Raw genomic sequence first — 19,116 nt, forward strand, 5'->3', positions numbered from 1 at the left:
TTATTTCACCCATTAGCACTACCACGGAACCACACTTCATCCTTGGGTGCTATCTTCTGTCTTGTTTCCCCTGTGGGTGCTCTGAGTTCACATGTCAGCACAGCTCACACCTTATCTAACCACCTACGTGAATGACCACCCAGGGGCCAGCAGTGGGAGATTCCCAGGCCTTAATCCTGAAGACTAAACATGGTAAGGGAAGGAAGAGAAAGAAGGCCCTTGTAACCGTGTTTTCAGCCCCTTCAGAGAGGAAAGTCAGTTCAGTGAGAAACAGAAGGCCTAGGACTGCCCTCTGGACACAACATCTTCCCACAAGGTTATTCAGTTCTGGGAGGAAAAGATTAGAGTTGCTAAGTACGAGACAAAATATCAAAACTGAGACCTAATTCCTGATCTGTTGAAGGACGTTGATAATTTCTTTTCTTATTCCTGTACAGTTGGAGATATTAAGAATACTAATTGAAAACCATGAAGACAAGAGCGGGGTAAGTCCCCTGCTTTAAATCTTTTCTCAGAGTTTATTTCTCAGGCTTCTTGAAGAGAGCTTACAGAGTCTCCTAAGTAAGTACCCATGTTGACCTCAATGCATGTATGTTACAGGAGGAACTGACATGAGAAACTGAGGGGAGACTACATGAGCACACGCTGACACCAATACAGTAAAAACGGTCTTTTCACAAATAAACCCGAGGTCACACAGAGAGCAGGTTACCTGGGCATGCTGACTATTCGGTGGGAATCTTTCCTTCAGGTGCTTTAATACCTCGGAAGCTGCAGCGAAACAGCCCTAAACAGAAAGACAGGATGTGATGAGCACACCCATGCAGCCACACCTGCTGCACCACGAGCAGGGAGCAGACAGGATTCACCCTTCTTGGTGCGGCCAACCAGACCTATCCCTGACGTGCCCAGTGCCCTTCTCAAGCACAGAGGAAAGAACTGGCAGAGCCTCCCTTGCTCCAGAAGCCCACCGACCTGGCCACCTCCTACCTGCTCCGCATGCAGCTCTGCGAGGTGGCAGAGCGCGACCGCAAACGATTCCGTGTTGTTCTGCTGCACGCCCGCATTCACCGACTCCAGGCTGTTCATGCTCAGCAACATCTGGGCTTGCTGCAGCGCCATGGTGCTGGGTGAGGGGACAAACAGGGACTCCCATCTATCAAGGGAACCAGGCTGCCCTCCGCCACACCCCACACTTCTCTTGAGTGCAAACGGAAGGAAGGTAAGCCCCACTGCAAGTTCTGGCTTTGTGGGAACAGCTGCCTCCCAGGAAAGCGGGAAAGCACCCCGATGCGCAGCCCCAGAGGAAACGTAGTGGTTGTGGCACAACAGGGAGCTCTGAGCGCCAGACACCCTCTTCCCCATTGCCTGTGGTCACGGTGTATTCATTCGTTTTCATGGGTAAATTCAGACCCGATGCCCTCCTGGTACCAGCTGCTCTGGCAATATATTCAGTGGCCAGTGTCTGCAGTTGCTTCAGACCGCATCCTGCCAAGAAATTATCTCACATACAAAAACCAGACTGGCCACATAGGCACTTCCTTTCATTACTGAATTCCTAAAAATAACAGATTGTTTAGGTGAGAGGTGAGGTAGTGACAGGACTCCAGGATGAAAAATCTGGTTCAGAAGTTTACTTCCAAGCTAGAGACGCAAAATGGAAATTAACACAAGGCTGGAGATATTCCAGAGAACACAACTTGAGTTACCATGGCCCGTGCCTCCTGCGAACAGAAAGAGGTGCTGCCCGTCTCAGGGCACAAGGGCACTGTGCTTGGAGTCAGAACAACGTGGCTCATAAGCGGCTCTGTCACTTATTAACTACACTGTGGTCTTGGGCAGCTCAGACAGATGTGTGAACTTTGGTTTATGCATCCTACAAGGGAGATCCAGCCTCCACTCGTCTCTAAAAGGACCCACGCCCCTATGGCCTTGACCGTCTGCCTGAAGACTGACCTGCGGCCATAGAGCCTCCAGATGGCCGTTTTCTGGGCGATGCTGATGTCGATGAGCTCTGACAGGCTGTGTTTCCAGTGCAGGAGGTCAGAGTCCTTTAGAGCATCCATCAGTTTATTTGCTGTCTTCCCAGCAAAAGCCCTCTGCTGAACTAGGGATTGTATGCCCAGGGAGGCAAGGTACTAAGGGGAGAAATAGAGATTTTACATGACGAGTTTGTTTTGCTCTTCAGAAATTTGGCATATTTCACATTTCAGCACATGCACAGTGACAACACTATTTACAAGGAAAGTACCTACAGCCTGACCCCGCCCCGTATAAAATATGTTCTTGAAAAACAGGGTGGAAGAGAGGCTGACGGTACACCGAGAAGAGCCAGGGCTTTGACATTAAATGGACCTGTACTTAAACACCGCCCTACTACTTTCTATATGACTTGGGGCCAGTCACTTAGCATTTGAGCCAATTCTCAACTTCCTTGTCTGTAAAATGGGCATCCCAGCGATCATAAAGAATTGCTGTGAGGACTAAAATGAGATAATACGTCAAACAGTGCTGGGCACATTATGTAGCAGGAGATTAAAAGAGGGTGCCTATTATGAGCATAATTTCTGGCATGATTTTCAAGGATGAATGCTCAACTAAGATACAGCATAAATCCACAACAAAAACTGTATTTAAAAAGTCTCATTTATTTTAAGGAGACACTTAACACTTACTTTTCTCCTTATCATCAATCTGTACATGTAACTTTCCTTCCCCAGAAATGAGTCAAGTGTACAATTTGCAGATTTGAAAAGCATATACTTGAAGTGACTGCACATGATTACTTCCAATTTTCCTGGAACTTGTTGCAAACTATATGAGACAGATGCTTAAGCAGTCACACTGCCTACAGTCCAGGTTTCAGTGGGTGGTTTTTGAGATGGAATAAAGTTCTTGGAGCAACATTAATCTAGATGCTAAGAGCCTTACTACTTCATGCGTGGAGACTATGCCCTTTCAATGTCCCTCAATATCTATCGTTGAGGACGATAATTCAGGTCCTTCCCTGGCACTCAAAATGAGAAAGGAAAAATCTGCCTATCAGGTTTGCTGGTTCCTAGCTCTGCTCAGTGTTAAAACAGGGATCAGCAAACTTGTTCTCTTAAGGGCCAGACAGTAAATAACTTGGGTTTTGCAGACCACATCTGGTGTCTGTTGCATATTCTTCTTTGTTAGTTTTCCCCCCAACTATTTAAAAATGTAAAACCCATTCCTAGCCCGAGGGCCACATATGAGCAGGCAGCCGCCAGATTGGGCTCTAGGGCTGTAACATTTAAACCAATCCCTGTTTTAAAAGTAAGCCTTTCCTGAAAAATTTCTAAGTACATATGGGGAAGTTAATATGGATCAATAAACTAAAAACAATCTCATCAAATTGATCAATGGAATTTTCACAGATGTTATTAGGATAAAGGGAACAGAGAGAAACCTATAAAACAGAATTTAGTGTTTAATTAATAATTAAGATCATATGAAACTACCAAGAATAAAACCATTTATTTAAATAATCTCACAGAAAGATGAGCCTTACCGGTAACCCAAAATGCACTGCTTTTTTCACAGAATGTTCTAGCAGAACATAGCTATCGGATCTCTTCTGCCCCAGCACGTAGAGCCAGCTCTGGTAAGAGAAATCATTAACATATATCTAACAATAACCATGGGTAATGCTCTATTGAACTATCAGCATGGTTGCAAATAAGAATTAAAGGAACAAAATAAATTCTCTAACATACTCTTTCATGAAGCATGAACCAAAATGAAGCCCATCAAACACATGAAAACTATCAGACAAGCCATTTATTTTCTTCATCTTTGAGAGCAATGAGTGGCGAGGTTCTAGAAAAAAGCATGAAGCCCCCATATGGCCTTTAATTGAAAAAGTGAGTCTCAAAGTGATGGTTAAATAAATTCTGTGTTCTACTTGTGCTTGGTGGTTATGCTTTCACAGGATAACATCTCATCCAGTTATAAGGTTAATGCCAATATTTAATGTGATAGTTTACATTGTACTAAAATTTGTAGATAAGATCAAGCCTGGCTGGTTTGGCTCCGTGGCTGAGCACTGAACCGTGAACCAAGAGGTCCCTGGTTCGATTCCCGGTCAGGGCACATGCCTGGGTTGCACGCCTGGTAGGAGGCATGCAGGAGACAGCTGATCAATAATTCTTCTCATCATTGATGTTTCTAGCTCTCTCTTCCTCTTCTTTACTCTCCCTTCCTCTCTCTCTCTCTAAAAGTCAATACAAACATATTTTAAAAAAAGAATCACCACCAAAGCCAAACAAATGTCATGAAGTAAGAAATAAACAAATATGGGCTGCCTTTCCTGAATTACCACGACTTCCTAACTAGTTCCCCGTCACTGCTAAGAACCTTTGCTCTGACTACAAAACAATCTGATTCAAATCGGGCCTTCCAAAGGCCAACTCAACCCACGGGCAGAATTCCCAAGGCAGGAGGGTGGCCTTACCAGGCAATGCTGGAGACACACGTGATCGTTGGACTCCTGGGCGATCCTGATTGCCTCCTGCAGGGCGAGCTCCGCCTGTTGACTAATGACAGACTGAACATTAACATCTCATTAACAATCACAAACATGCACAAGTAACGGAAGCAGGAAGACATCTGTACAGTAATTCATTTAAGAGCAGGTCTCTGCTTTGGAAGCTGTAGCTATGGACTTATTCCCTCAGAGGCAGTCCCTTGCCCCAGCAGCAAGAAACATTAACAGTGGACATATAGAACCTGCCCCTCCTAAGGTGGATTTCTACTAAAAGGGGCATCGAGGAATAGCTTTTCTTGATCTCAGCTGCTAAGAGTTTTATTTTTTTATTTTTATTTTTTTTTAATATATTTTATTGATTTTTTACAGAGAGGAAGGGAGAGAGATAGAGAGTTAGAAACATCGATGAGAGAGAAACGTCGATCAGCTGCCTCCTGCACACTCCCCACTGGGGATGTGCCTGCAACCCAGGTACATGCCCTTGACCGGAATCAAACCCGGGACCCTTCAGTCCGCAGGCCGACGCTCTATCCACTGAGCCAAACCGGTTTTGGCTAAGAGTTTTATTTTAACTCTTAAGGCCAGGGAAGAGGCACAGAGAGAATACGATATTTTACTTTTCATTGCATTCCCTTCTGCATCATTAAAAAATTTTTTTACTATAGCATTTGATGCTTCTATACTTTTTCAAAACTAGTTTTAAAAAGTATTTTGAGGATTACCCACTTCTGAGATTCCTTTTTTCTGCTCATGTGGTTCCCCTCCATCTCTGATGTCTCTCCCACCCTCTCAACTTCTGCAGAAATTCAGTCAAATATTCTTGGCCCCATTGAACTCGCACTTGTGAAAATTCCCACATAAGTGCTATCTGTACCCCATCTTGCAGTGCATAGTTAAATACTACTGTGTATTTAATCAGTGTTAACTATTTTTTTCAACTAGTTTATTAACCATAGAGAGCACAAGTAATTTCCTACCTTTTCACCATTATTCACATTATCTCATTGTTTCCAAAATAGCTTCCATGTTTCGAAAGATTTTATCCACTTAACTCCATTTACAAAATAATTTTATTTCAGAGAGGAAGGGAGAAGGGAGAGAGAAACATCAGTGATGATAGAGAATCATTGATTGGCTGCCTCCTGCACTCCTCCTACTGGGGATAGAGCCCTGATCAGGACGTCTTAAACTTTGGGCTTTTCAGTGGCAAGTGACAGAATAGAAATCTTATCAATGCTGGGTCACTGAGTATCTTAAAATCAATTGTATGGGTATCACTTCTTTAGAGAAAAATTTATATAAGGAATTTTCTTTCAACACCAGTGCAATAGCCTCACACAATTCATTTTAATTGGGGAGAACTGAACTGTTCCAAGTAACTACTTGTTTAAATACAAAACCCAGATACATTCTTACCTAGTTTACACGTCATTTACATCCCTTCAGTAATGAGATGAGCAGAACATAGGCTATTTGAGGGCAGGAAGCATGTCTTCACACACAGGCCCCCAATAAATATCGGTTGATTTAACTTTATTGAACATGTGATGACCAAACAAATAATGGTATGTTTAGAGAAATGGCTTCTGGGAGAACTGTATACTACAACGACTAAAGAGAGATTATTTTTCCCAGTTAGGAATAAAAGGTAGGTTACCAACACAGAAACACAAAGTCAGGCAAAATCCTCAAAGGACCTTATGGCTTTTCACTGCTGCTAGGCAGAAAAACCTCTGGTAAAAATTTTCAGTAACAGAATATTTCCATATTATTTATATGACATGGCTTTGAATGCTCCGATGAGGTATTCAAAGACTGGCCCACACACAAGCTCCAGTCTACGTCCCTTTTAAAATGCAACAACCAGAAGTTAACAGAATTTTTTGGGTGTTGTCTGGGCCATACAGCAAGTGCAGAACTCTCAATTCTTGAACTCTGGACATTGCTTCTATTAATACACTCTAGGGTCTCTAGTCAAAGATGCCAGTAGCAGAAACCACGTTTTTTCCAGATGGGAAAAAGTCACCGGGGCGACGACACTCTTTCGATTAGTAATTTCCTACCTTTTCACCATTATTCACATTATCTCATTGTTTCCAAAATAGCTTCCATGTTTCGAAAGATTTTATCCACTTAACTCCATTTACAAAATAATTTTATTTCAGAGAGGAAGGGAGAAGGGAGAGAGAAACATCAGTGATGATAGAGAATCATTGATTGGCTGCCTCCTGCACTCCTCCTACTGGGGATAGAGCCCTGATCAGGACGTGAACTGTGACCTCCTGGTTCATAGGTAGACGCTCAACCACTAAACCACACCAGCTGGACAGTTTTCCTATTTTTATTCATCAAAATCATAGGCATATCTTAGCAACAGCATAAGCCAAATGTCATCTCACTGAGCTGCCTGAATTTTATCCGAAAGCACAAACAAGACTTTTAATAAGCCAGGCCAGTCTTTTATCCAGTAAAGACACAACTTTCTTCTGGCTTTTTGAAATACTGAAAATAGCTTTTGTATCCTCATTATTATCTCCAAAAAATTCTTTTGGGAATCTCTGGCCTAATGACCTAATTATCTTTTAATTCAATGGCTGTCGTTCTTAGAAGTAATGAAAGAAAGAGGCCATGTACTAAGACAGTCATGTTACATAGTGACACCAGGGGGCAGACTGTTTAAGGAGAAGGTTTTCATTAACTTCTGTCCAGTGAAAAAGCTTCCCTTTTGGAAGTTACTGACAAGTCTAGTCGAACAGTCAGCTTCCTTTCTTTCTTTCCTTTTTATCCTTCTTTTAAATACAGCATTTTAAAAAATTCATCTTAATTAACATTTGGAAGTTCATGTCTTCCATTTCTGCACGGATACAAAGCTATAAACTCACTAGTGTCCGAAGCGGCAGTGCAGGGCGGCCAGGTTCAGAGCAGCGTATCTCAAGCTCCGGCCGTAGCCCTCTTCCCCGTTACTTTTGCTCTCGGCTCCCGTAAGAATCAGGCGGTCAAAGTAATGCAGGAGGCTGTGTGTAGAACTAAACACATCTTGGACCCGGAGGTTGTTTAAGTAGCTGAGATAATGCTACAACAAGAAACAATCCACACAGTGTAAATGTTCCGCTTCCATTTGTGTAAGACTAATTCAGTTCTACTGGCTGCAAACATCCACGTATCCCCCACCCTTCTAACAACAGGGTCATCGTTTTCAGGGGTGGGCAAACTTTTTGACTAGAGGGCCACAATGGGTTCTTAAACTGGACCGGAGGGCCGGAACAAAAGCATGGATGGAGTGTTTGTGTGAACTAATATAAATTCAAAGTAAACATCATTACATAAAAGGGTACGGTCTTTTTTTTTTTTAGTTTTATTCATTTCAAACGGGCCGGATCCAGCCCGCGGGCCGTAGTTTGCCCACGGCTGGTTTAGATTCACCTTTTCCCCACAGGCAGAATAAAGCAGGTTCAAGATACATTGGTTTCTCACCAGGAGGGGTCCCCAAATGAAAAAACCGGAGTTCCATTAGCACTTGTGTCAGCATTTTATCCTAAATATACATCCACTATGTCACTGGTTATATTAGGACCCATGTGAGGGTGGAGGGGAGAACTCACTTAGCTCAGGTATTTAAAAAGTTTACTGAGCTAATTATATTCTATTTTGAAATTGTTTTCATTTTGTTTGATTCACTGAATTAAATCTCCCTCTGGCCCTAGCCAGTTTGACTCAGTGGACAGAGCATCGACCTGTGGCCCAAAGAGTCCTGGGTTCAATTCCGGTCAAGGGCACGTACCTTGGTTGCAGGCGCCTCCCCAGACTGGGCCCTGGTCAGAGCGCATGCAGGAGGCAACCAATCGATGTGTTTCTCTCACATGGTTGTTTCTCTCTGTCTTTCCCTCTCTCTTCCACTCTCTCTAAAAGATCAATGGAAAAATATCCTCAGGTGAGGATTAACAAAAAATAAATAAGAAAAATTTAAAAATAAATAAATAAACAAATAAACTTCCCTCCAAACAGGCAGATCCCAGTTACTAGGGAACCAAACATATATCTTTCATCGTGTGGATAAAGTCAAATGTCAAATCCAGGTTTGAGGGTAAAAATCCATTAAGGAATGGAATGATTTTTAAACTTAAAAAAAACAATAACACAGACAAAAGTGGGGAAAGGAACAAATTTTTAGCCCCTAATTTTTTTTAACTGATTTTAGAGAGAGACAAAGAGAGACAGAAATATCAATTTGTTGTTCCACTTATTTATGCATTCATTGGATGAATCTTTTAAAAACATATATATTTTATTGATTTTTTTTTTTAGAGAGAAAGGAGGTGAGAGGGATAGAGAGATAGAAACATTGAGAGAGACATCCATCCACTGACTCCTGCACACCCCCCGTTGGGGATCGAGCCGCAACCTGGGCATGTGCCCTGACCAGGAATCAAACAGGGGACATCTTGGTTTAATGGGTTGATGCTCAACCACTGAGCCACACTGGCTGGACTCACTGGTTGATTCTTGTATGTGCCCTGACCAGGGATTGAAGCCGAAACCTTAGTGTATTGGGACAATACTCTAACCTAACAAGCCACCTGGCCAAGACAGGCCCCAAAGATTTTAAAAACTCAGTCTACTCTGCCCTAGCCGGTGTGGCTCACTTGGTTGGGTGTGGTCCCATGCACTGAAAGGTTGCCGGTTTGATTCCCAGCTGGGCACATGCCCATTTGAGGGCTCAATCCCCAGTAGGGGCGTATGGGAGGCAGCCAATTGATGTTTTGATCTTACATTGATGTTTCTCTCTCTGTCTCCCTTCCTCTTTCTCTAAAAAAATACAATAAAATAAATACTCAGTCTATACTCTATCTTTGCCCATAATTCACAACATCAGAGAGATGATGAAAGAAAAAGAACATCACTAGACTGAATGAGTGCGAAGGGCAGTTTTACAACCTAAGCTGGGTTGCTCACTTGCCAACATGATTTCTCTCCAAGAGCACGGGTGGATCCTCATTTGTGTGGCTACTGAACATAAGAGTAGCTTCGCCATTATTTTTTCAGCTCAGGAACAAATTCTGGAAAAGACTCACCGCTTCCGCAAAATCAGGATTAAATTTCAACAGGTTGTTCAATTCTTTCTGCAAAGAAGCTGGAGGGAGGGCCTTCGTTTCGTCATTCTTTAACAAAGAGGCCTGAAATTGAAACACGACAACTCAGTAGAAAGAAATACATGGAAATGTTATAGTCAACAGCATCAGCTGGTTATTTTCTTTTCCGCAGCTACTCTCTCCTCTTGACCCTACAGAACACTGTTCCTCTTCCTGAAACAGTAAGCCTCCCCATCCACACACTCCTCCCATGCAAATTCCTGCTCCTCCTTCCAGCCCCAATTCAGACCTCACCAGCCACCTGCTTCTATCACCGCCTAGACCAGGAAAGGTCCTACAAGGACCCCTGTTCTAACCATTCTTGTATTTCCTATCAAGATGTATTAAAAGTGCCAGTCTGGCCTCAATCCAGACTGAGAGCACCTTCACAGCAGGCAGTGCGCATCTCCAGCAGAGCAGAGGGCCTTATGGCGCTCAGGCGCACCACGTCTGGTTAACTGTTTCACAAGAATGACAGTAAGCAACGATTACATAAGATATGTAGAAAACTAGTTTCAAATTAAATATTAGTACTTAACTGGGTTATAGACACTTAATTCAATTCTACCTAGACAAATTTTTCTTTATAAGTAATAATAATTTCTAATTCCATTTTAATTCATTATATCATTACAGAAGATTCTAAAACTATTGAAAAGCATACAGAAAACAAAAGTCATCTGTAATCCCTCCACCCAGAAATAACACTATTATTAATTCTTCAGTGTATCTTATTTCAGTGCATATTTTTTTCTATGTATGTATATATGTATGTGTCTGTATACATATATACACACACCATATTTTTAACAAAGTTAGAATACATAATTTTACTTCGTGCTCTTTTCATTTAATATTACAAACTGTCTCATTATCAAGTAGTTTTTACAAATGATTCTTTTTTTAAAATATATTTTATTGATTTTTTTTACAGAGAGGAAGGGAGAGGGATAGAGAGTTAGAAACATCAATGAGCGAGAAACATCGATCAGCTGCCTCTTGCACACCCCCTACTGGGGATGTGCCCGCAACCAAGGTACATGCCCTTGACTAGAATTGAACCTGAGACCCTTCAGTCTGCAGGTCGATGCTCTATCCACTGAGCCAAACCAGTTAGGGCTACAAATGATTCTTAAAACAAAACTATTAACCCTTTGACTGTCATATTTATTGCAAATACTTTCCCCATTTTGTTGTTTGCCTTTTAATCTTGTTAGAAGGTGTTCTGACATGCAGACATTTTTTATTTTCATGCTAAAAAATCAAATTATCTTCTCCTACATGTTACTTCCACAGCTTTTATGTTTAGAAAGTCTTTCCCCATCCATAAATCAGTTAAAAGTTAATACTGTAGTTCCTTCTAGTTTAATTACAGCTTTAAATATTTACATTCGCCCCTTTAATCCACCTGTAATATACTAAGGTGTGAGGATCCAGCTATATTTTCTCCTTGATAGCTAGACAAGTTTTTCTAATTTGTTTAAAATTCATCTGCAGGTATGTTCCTATCACTTTTAGCTAGATCACTACATTTTTCTGCAGAAAGAAATTTAAGGACAAAATCAGGGAAAACTAGAAAAGTCTAGCAAAAAATCAAAAGTCTGCTTCAAGATAACATGGGAGAAAAATGTTTAGCTTACGTTACTGAGAAAATGAAAGAGTCTGCCTTAAAACCACCAACAAAAAATGTTTTGGACCGCCCAGCCAGTGTGATTCAGGGGTTGAGTGTCAAGCTATGAATCAGGAGGTCAGGGTGTGATTTCCAGTCAGGACACATGCCTGGCTTGTGGGCTCCATCCCCAGTAGGGAGCGTGCAGGAGGCAGCCGATCAATGATTCTCTCTCATCATTGAAGTTTCTATCTCCCTCTCTCTCCCTTCCTCTCTGAAATCAATAAGAATATATGTATTTTTTAAATGTTTGGGATGAAGTGCACTGATATCTGCAACTTGAAATGCATAAAAAAATAAAAGAAAAGAAATGGTGGCCAGATAGAGAATGGGTAGATATGTGTTGAACAGAGAAAAATATTAACTACAGGATACAGATGAAGAGTATATGGATATTCACTGTAAAATGCTTTTCAATTTTTTTTTAATGTCCATAATAAAATGTTGGGGAAAGGGAAGCACATCTTCTAAATCACATTTTTTGGCTGTGTTAGTCATGTACCATTATTGAATGAACTTGCATTAGAACTTTAATCGAAAAATAAAACTACAAAATAGGAAGTAACAGCATTGTTAGTGAAGAAAAGAGGGCCAAGAACAAGGGGTAATGCAGAATTACCAATAAACCCACCAACATAACAGGCATATGCCATGACAAACAACGTCAGACGATTTTTTTTAAAGTTCATGATAAATTAGAGAATTAACATTACCTGTTGAGAAAGAAAAAACTCTGCTTGTTTTTGGGACAGGGGCCCACTGCAAGATACCTCCTCTTCTCTACAAAATATAAAACAAAAATAATAAATACATATAATACACCATAGCAAAAATGATAATGCTTACAAAGTCAAACATTCTTTATCAGAAGAGTTAAGACACATTTTTTTAATTGATTGATTTTAAGGAGAAAGTAAGGGGGGGAGAGAGAGAGAGAGAGAGAGAGAGAGAGAGAGAGAGAGAGAGAGAAAGCAATGATTCGTTGTTCCACTTATGTATTCATTGGTTGATCCTTGTATGTGCCCTGACCGTTAACTGTGGCATATCAGGACAACACTCTAAACACTGAGATATCTGGCCAGGGCCAAAAACTTTTACAACTAACTCTCTCCTCTCAGGAATAGAAAAGACATACTTAAAAAATGATGTTGAATGACCTGACAAAGTTCACAATGATCGTGGACAAATATAGACCTAAATTCTACACAGCTCTCAGCAGATCTTTCTAAAATGCAAATCTATCATGCTATCCCTGATTTTAAGCCCTTCAGTGGTACCCCATTACCTCCAAAATAAAGTCCACATAGCTTAGCGGGGCAGGTGCAGTGCTTCATGGGTGATCCCACCTCCTGCCTCTCTCCTTTGCCTTCTCTTTATCACCTACACCCCAGCCCTCATGAACACCTTACAGGTCTGTCACGATAAGGTGCCCCTGCTGCTTCCACAACCTGCAGGGCCCACTTGCCCACCTACTATTGGACACCATCCATCATTCAAAATTACACGAGTCACAGCCTCCAAGAAGCTCTCCTGACATGTCTCATTTGAGCTCCCACTGTCTCCTAGATGCTTATCAAAGCACCTATGTACTGCCGAGCTGGGCTGTTCTTACCTGCATGTGTATGTGAATAACCAGGGCTATATGTAGGCACACTCAGATTTTGGGAAATAAATGAATGAAGAGTTTCTAACTCCATGCTACAGAGTCAAGATGGTGTTGTATTCAAAAGCAGGAAAAGGAGGCTTTACCTAAGAAATAACCATTTGCCTAGAAGCTTAGATTACACAGGACTGATAAACAAGAAATGTACTAATATAAACCTAGACTTGACAAATCTATACATGCACAGTATAAAACAATCTTGTTTTGAGGTCAAAGTATGAATATTACTCTTTTATCACTGAAGAAAGTCTTCTCTAACTAGGATTACAATAAGTATAAAATCAATATTTACCCATAAATAGTATTTGTATAAGCACTCTGTGTCAATTACAGCAGATCTCAAACTGTTTCATGCAAACTATATGTAAATGGGTATCCTCAGAAAATTATGAGGTTAAAGAATTTGAGGAAAGGTGTATATATTCTATCTTGCTTGGAGGTTCATGATTCATTAGAGAAATCCAGCAGAAAGAAACTTCACTTTTACTTAACGTACCATTTACCAACCTCACTTGCACAAAGGATCCTTTCCTCATGTCTCTCCAGAAGCACTAGCATCCCACAGAAGACACTTTAGGAAGAGCTGCTCTAATATTCTCCTAACTTCATTTCTGATAAATATTACCTAACCATCCCCAAAGCAGTGGGTCAGCTTTTGCAAATATTGGAGCTGCCAAGAACCAGCCCTGACCCAGGCCTAACAAAGATCAATGACACAGTAGTGACCTAGAGGGAAATGGAAAAAAATTTCACAGGCCAAGTTCTCAAATGGAAAACAGTTAAGTGTCTGGGCAACAAGCCCTTTTCTCTTAACATATCCCTTAAACAAAATAAGGTTTGAAATAAATATGGCTGTACACAAAAAGGCTAGAGACAGATGAGAATCCGAAGGAAACTGGACACACCACCACTGTCCCATTCTCCTCTAAAGTCCATGACACTCAGTAGTGCCAAATGATTTACTTACTCAACCCCATTCCCCAAAAACAGATTTAGGCTGGTTTATAACAAAGGACAAGGAAGCAATACACGAGAAAATCAAAATGACGCAAAGGAAAAGGGCTACAAGTGAAGACATATAGAGTTATTATAAATGAAGATCAAATTTGTTGCCCTAACCGGTTTGGCTCAGTGGATAGAGCATCGGCCTGCGGACTCAAGGGTCCTGGGTTTGATTCCAGTCAAGGGCATGTACCTTGGTTGCGGGCACATACACAGTAGGGAGTGTGCAGGAGGCAGCTGATCGATGTTTCTCTCTCATCAATGTTTCTAACCCTCTATCCCTCTCCCTTCCTCTCTGTAAAAAATCAATAAAATATATTTTTTAAAAATTTTTGGGCTCTGGCTCCCATACTAGCAACTGTGGCCGACATGAATGAACAAGCTTGGGAAGAGCAAATAAAAATATTGTGGCCCAAGGCACCCTTCACTGACCCTTCCTTTGCTTCCTCAGAGCCTCACAAATACATGGAGGGGAAAGTAGCCCTTTGGAAGCAATAGAGGTTTTCCACTTAGAAAAAGGGCTCAAGTATACCTTGTTTATGAATCCAATTATCAGCTGAGACAGACTTTTCGGCTTCCTAGTGCTATAACACAAGGGCACTTAACCTGGATTCATGGATGGGCTAGAAGGAGTCCATGGTCCTTATAAAACTGCATGCAGTTTGCATGAATGTGCTTTTTCTGTCCAGCAGACAGCACGAACACAGCTCTCCACGATCACAAATGATGCAGCTGAGTTTCCCACATTTGGGGAAACCACAGGGTCAGCACATCTGGAGTGCAATGGCTAAGCCTTGCCCTGGGAAAACCACCTTCATGATCATGGTACCTTCCCTGCCAGGTAAGCATGAATGTACATTTTTAATGTAGAGAAAGTACATGGCATTCATCAGATTCTTAAAAGAAGCCTGTAAACTGCTCTAAAGGGCTCAAATCTACCACTATATTTGAATTTTACATAGGATTAATCAACCAGCAAGGATTGTTTGTTTGTTTGTTTTTTAAAGTATGTGCAAGGCATAAAACACCAATCAAGGCCCTGGGGGGGAAATACAAAATCTTAATGGTCGCCAGCGAGTTTGACATGCTTGGTCTACAGTCTTGGTAAAGGCTAGGACCAGCCCAGGTGCAAAGATGATAATAAACGATAAATGTCAAGGATGAGTATGGACTCTGTACTTAGAAAAGGAAGAAATCACTCCAGCGGAGTGGTGAGGAACTGGAAAGCTGGTAAGGAGTGGGGAAGGAAAATGATGAGGAAAGAGGAAGGCATTCCAGGAAAAGAAAACAAGAGAGGCAGAAAGGGAAAAGGCCTGGGGGCATACAAGCAGACCTGGCTAGTGGGGGTAAAGGATCCAAGCCAAGAACAGAAGGTAAGGTCAGAAAGATCGATTGTGGAGGCCTCAAACACCAGGTGGGGAGAATCTGTGGAATCTCTGGAGATTTCTGAGTGATGTAGTGACAGGTCAAAACCAGGGAAGAGGAGAGACTGAGACAGAGAACAGTTACTAAACACCTAAGGCCACGAGGACCTGAGCCCTTCCCAAGTGTGTGACCAGAGGGTGTGATCCAGCCCCTCCTTCTGTCTGTCCCTCCAATATGACAGCTTGTCCTGACTTGGGGGCTCCGTGTCTGCCATGTGCTCTGGCAATTCTTCTCAGGACTCGCTCCTTCGTCACCGAGCTCCCAGTCTTCTAGAGACCTTCCCAGCCCGGCCGGTGTGGCTCAGCAATCGATCGTTGACCTATGAACCTGGAGGTTACGGTTTGATTCCCAATCAGGGCACATACTGGGTTTTGGGCTCAATCCCCAGTGGGGGGGCGGTTTTTTTAAAATATATTTTATTGATTTTTTTTTACAGAGAGAAAGGGAGAGAGATAGTTAGAAACATCAATGAGAGAAACATCGATCAGCTGCCTCCTGCACACTCCCAACTTGGGTATGTGCCCGTAACCAAAGTACATGCCCTTGACCGGAATCGAACCTGGGACTCTTGAGTCCACAGGCCGACGCTCTATCCACTGAGCCAAACTGGTTAGGGTTCATCATCGATGTTTCTATCTCTCTTTCCCTTTCCTTTCCTCTCTGAAATCAATAAAAATGTATTAAAAAAGAGAAAGAGAGAGAGAGAGACCTTCCCAAACAGCACCCCACAGTCATTTTCTATCCTTGTGTCCTACTTCATTTCCTTACTGTCTCTGAAATTACACTGCTTCTTCATTCAGTTACCTACTACCTGACCCTCCCACCTAACTTCACGAGGACAGGAACTCTCCCTTTTCGCTGACAGCACAGCCCCTCACAGTGCCTGGCACACAGGAAGCACTTGATAAGTATTTTTGAACACATTAATGAATTTGGGAGATTTACATCAAATCTCTGGCAGGTGAAGGAATACCAGAGAATTTCTGCTTTGGCGGGGTCCACTCAGCAGCACAGAGAAGACTGCTTCCAGCAGCAGGCAGACTAGCAGGCTCCACTGCAGCCTGACGAGCTATAATCCTGTCAGCCTGATTTCTTACCGCAGGACACAGAGCTGCCCCCTGGCAACAACGAGCAAATGAAAAGCTGAAGCTAAATTTCAGTTTGCGCTTCCGTCTGTACGTGGATTTTTAAAAACACCTGAAAGATATTTATTCTCTCCCTTCTAAATGACCAGTTAGGTTCCCACTTTTAAATAGGAATAATTTCATTGTAAGATGGGAGATTTGTAGGCTATTCAATAATACTTTCTCCTTTCTAATTTTAATACAAATTTCTGGGGCAAGAAAAATAATTTCCCTGAAGAAAACATACCTAAAATCATTCCAATAACTATAAATAAATAAAAAAATAGAAAGGGCTAAAGTGAGAAACTTCTGATAACACAATAAAACATTAGAAAAATCACGAAAAGAGAAAAAATTGAAATTTTCCTTTTTAAAAGAATCAAGGAGTATATAAAATATATCTTGCAAAGTAAAGAAATATCCTATAACAAGTAAAAGCATTTCTTTTTGGACAAAGTATAATACTTAATTAGAATAACTTTTAAAGAATATCTTTCATATCAGTGAGCAATTCAGTTTACTAAATATACACTATTTTCTGAAACCATGCACCTTAACAGTAAATACACTGGCTTACACGCAAATGAATTCTTAGAATAGGATAAAAACAGAAAGATATGATTAGACCTAATTAAATCAGATAAATTTAGGAGAAAACCAAACCATAATATGAAAAGTCTGAATTTTAACACTTCTAAAGAAGTGACATTCTACTACTTTAAGCTTATAAAGTAGCTCAAACAAAGATCATACTGTTGCTTGGAAGCCTTCCTTAGGGGACTTAACTAGAAGAGAAATTAGAGAAGAACAGTGAATAGTTGTTGAATGTTTGCCACATACCAGGAACAGTTCTAAACACTTTATATAAATTTATCATTTAATTCCTACATCAACCCTCTGAGGCGGTGATATCCTTCCCATTTTGCAGATCAAGAAATTGAAACACAGAGGAGTTGAGTAACTGGCCCAAGGCCTCACAGGGAATAAGGGATGGAGCAAGGATTCACACCCAGGATTCTGACTCTAGCGCCAGACCCTTCACCCCATACTGTACTGCCTTTCCAAGAGATGAGAAGCCTTTATAGACAACTCTAAGTAGTGAGGTTTTGGAAGGAGTTAATAGTACTGTAATCTTGCTCCCATAACCAGGCCCTGGCCAGGAAGCTCAGTGGATTAGAGCCGTGGCCGGCAAACTGCGGCTCGTGAGCCACATGCGGCTCTTTGGCCCCTTGAGTGTGGCTCTTCCACAAAATACCACGTACAGTGCGATTGAAACTTCGTGGCCCATGCGCAGAAGTCGGTTTTCGGCCTGGGCGAGTCTATTTTGAAGAAGTACTGTTGATATTTGGCTCTGTTGACTAATGAGTTTGCCGACCACTGGATTGGAGCATTGTTCTAATTCGCCAAGGTTGCTGGTTTGCTCCAATTATTTACTGTGCTATTTCGCAGGAAAGGGACCCCTGTCCGAAAAACCCAAGTTACCTTATGGACACATCAAGTTCTTCTTTTTCCATTTTTCTTTCGCCCTCTTCTCTGCTGGTCAGTTCCATATCAGCATCCTCCACTGTCTTTTTCTCACCATTTTGGAAGTACTGTTGAAGGGCAGTGTACAGTTTAAACACTTGGCTAAAAGAAAGCTTACTGTAGGCCAAGATCATGTGACGCAGAAATAAGCCTACAAAATAAGACACAGACAAGGTGAAGGCATTAAATGAAATCGGGATACACAAATTTGATGACTATTTGTTGCAATTCTTCCTTCAAAAGAATAAAAAAAAAAGACACTTGAAGTTGCTATTCCTTCTGCCTTGAATGTTCCTCCCTACTCTGTACAAATCTGGTTTCTTCTTATTCAGGGCCCAGTGCTCACACCCACACTCCACCATCATTATCCACACAATATATTTTTTTCTTGACTATTATAACTATCTGAAATTATCTTATTTATTTACTTTTTTTCATCTGGCCCTACCCTACTCAAATGCAATCTCCATAAAAAAGGTCCAGCCCTAGCTGGTTTGGCTCAGTGGATAGAGCGTCAGCCTGTGGACTGAAGGGTCCCGGGTTCAATTACAGTCAAGGGCATATGCCCAGGTTGTGGGCTCGATCCCCAGTAGAAGGCATGCAGGAGGCAGCTGATCAATGATTCTCATCATTGAAGTTTATCTCTCTTTCCCTCTTCCTTCCTCTCTGAAATCAATAAAAACACATAAAAAAAAAAAAGAGGAAACTCCAGCCCTGGACAGTGTGGCTCAGTTGGCTGGAGTGTCCTCCTGTATACCTAAAGGTATCAGGTTGATTCCCAGTGAGGGCTCATTCTTAGGTTGCGGTTTCATCCCTGGTTGGGGCACATACGAGAGGCAACCAATCGATTTTTGTTTCTTTCTCTCTCTCTCTCTCTCTCTCTCTCTCTCTCTCTCTCTCTCCCTTTCTCTCTAAAATCAATAAACATATCCTCGAGTTAAGATTAAAAAAAAAAAAGAAGGTCCATGTCTATCTTTTAAGTCCACATCCTGGCACATAGGATAGAAGTAAGTTATCAATACACATAACTGATGTTGAATAACAAATACTACCTATGAAATAAAGCCGGGTGG

At 41.6% G+C, this 19,116-nt stretch overlaps 1 protein-coding gene and 1 non-coding gene across 2 annotated transcripts; both read right to left on the bottom strand.

Annotated features, from left to right (window-relative positions):
• Positions 1-658: 658 nt before the first annotated feature.
• LOC102431259 (anaphase-promoting complex subunit 5-like) lies at positions 659-18,213 on the bottom strand (the record flags this gene model as incomplete). Its single annotated transcript, XM_006108621.3, has 9 exons — positions 18,002-18,213; positions 12,019-12,085; positions 9,580-9,681; positions 7,390-7,580; positions 4,475-4,556; positions 3,533-3,622; positions 1,957-2,138; positions 991-1,126; positions 659-787 (listed from the first exon to the last, which is right to left on the bottom strand). Coding segments are annotated over exons 1-9 (1,155 nt in total), but the record flags the coding sequence as incomplete, so codon positions are not given.
• On the bottom strand, positions 14,658-14,819 carry LOC111824605. The gene has a single exon (XR_002827712.1). It is a non-coding gene; the product is annotated as a U1 spliceosomal RNA (small nuclear RNA).
• Positions 18,214-19,116: the final 903 nt, after the last annotated feature.

This window comes from Myotis lucifugus, unplaced genomic scaffold (genome assembly GCF_000147115.1).
Source record: "Myotis lucifugus unplaced genomic scaffold, Myoluc2.0 scaffold_2846, whole genome shotgun sequence".
Classification (NCBI taxonomy): Eukaryota; Metazoa; Chordata; class Mammalia; order Chiroptera; family Vespertilionidae; genus Myotis; species Myotis lucifugus.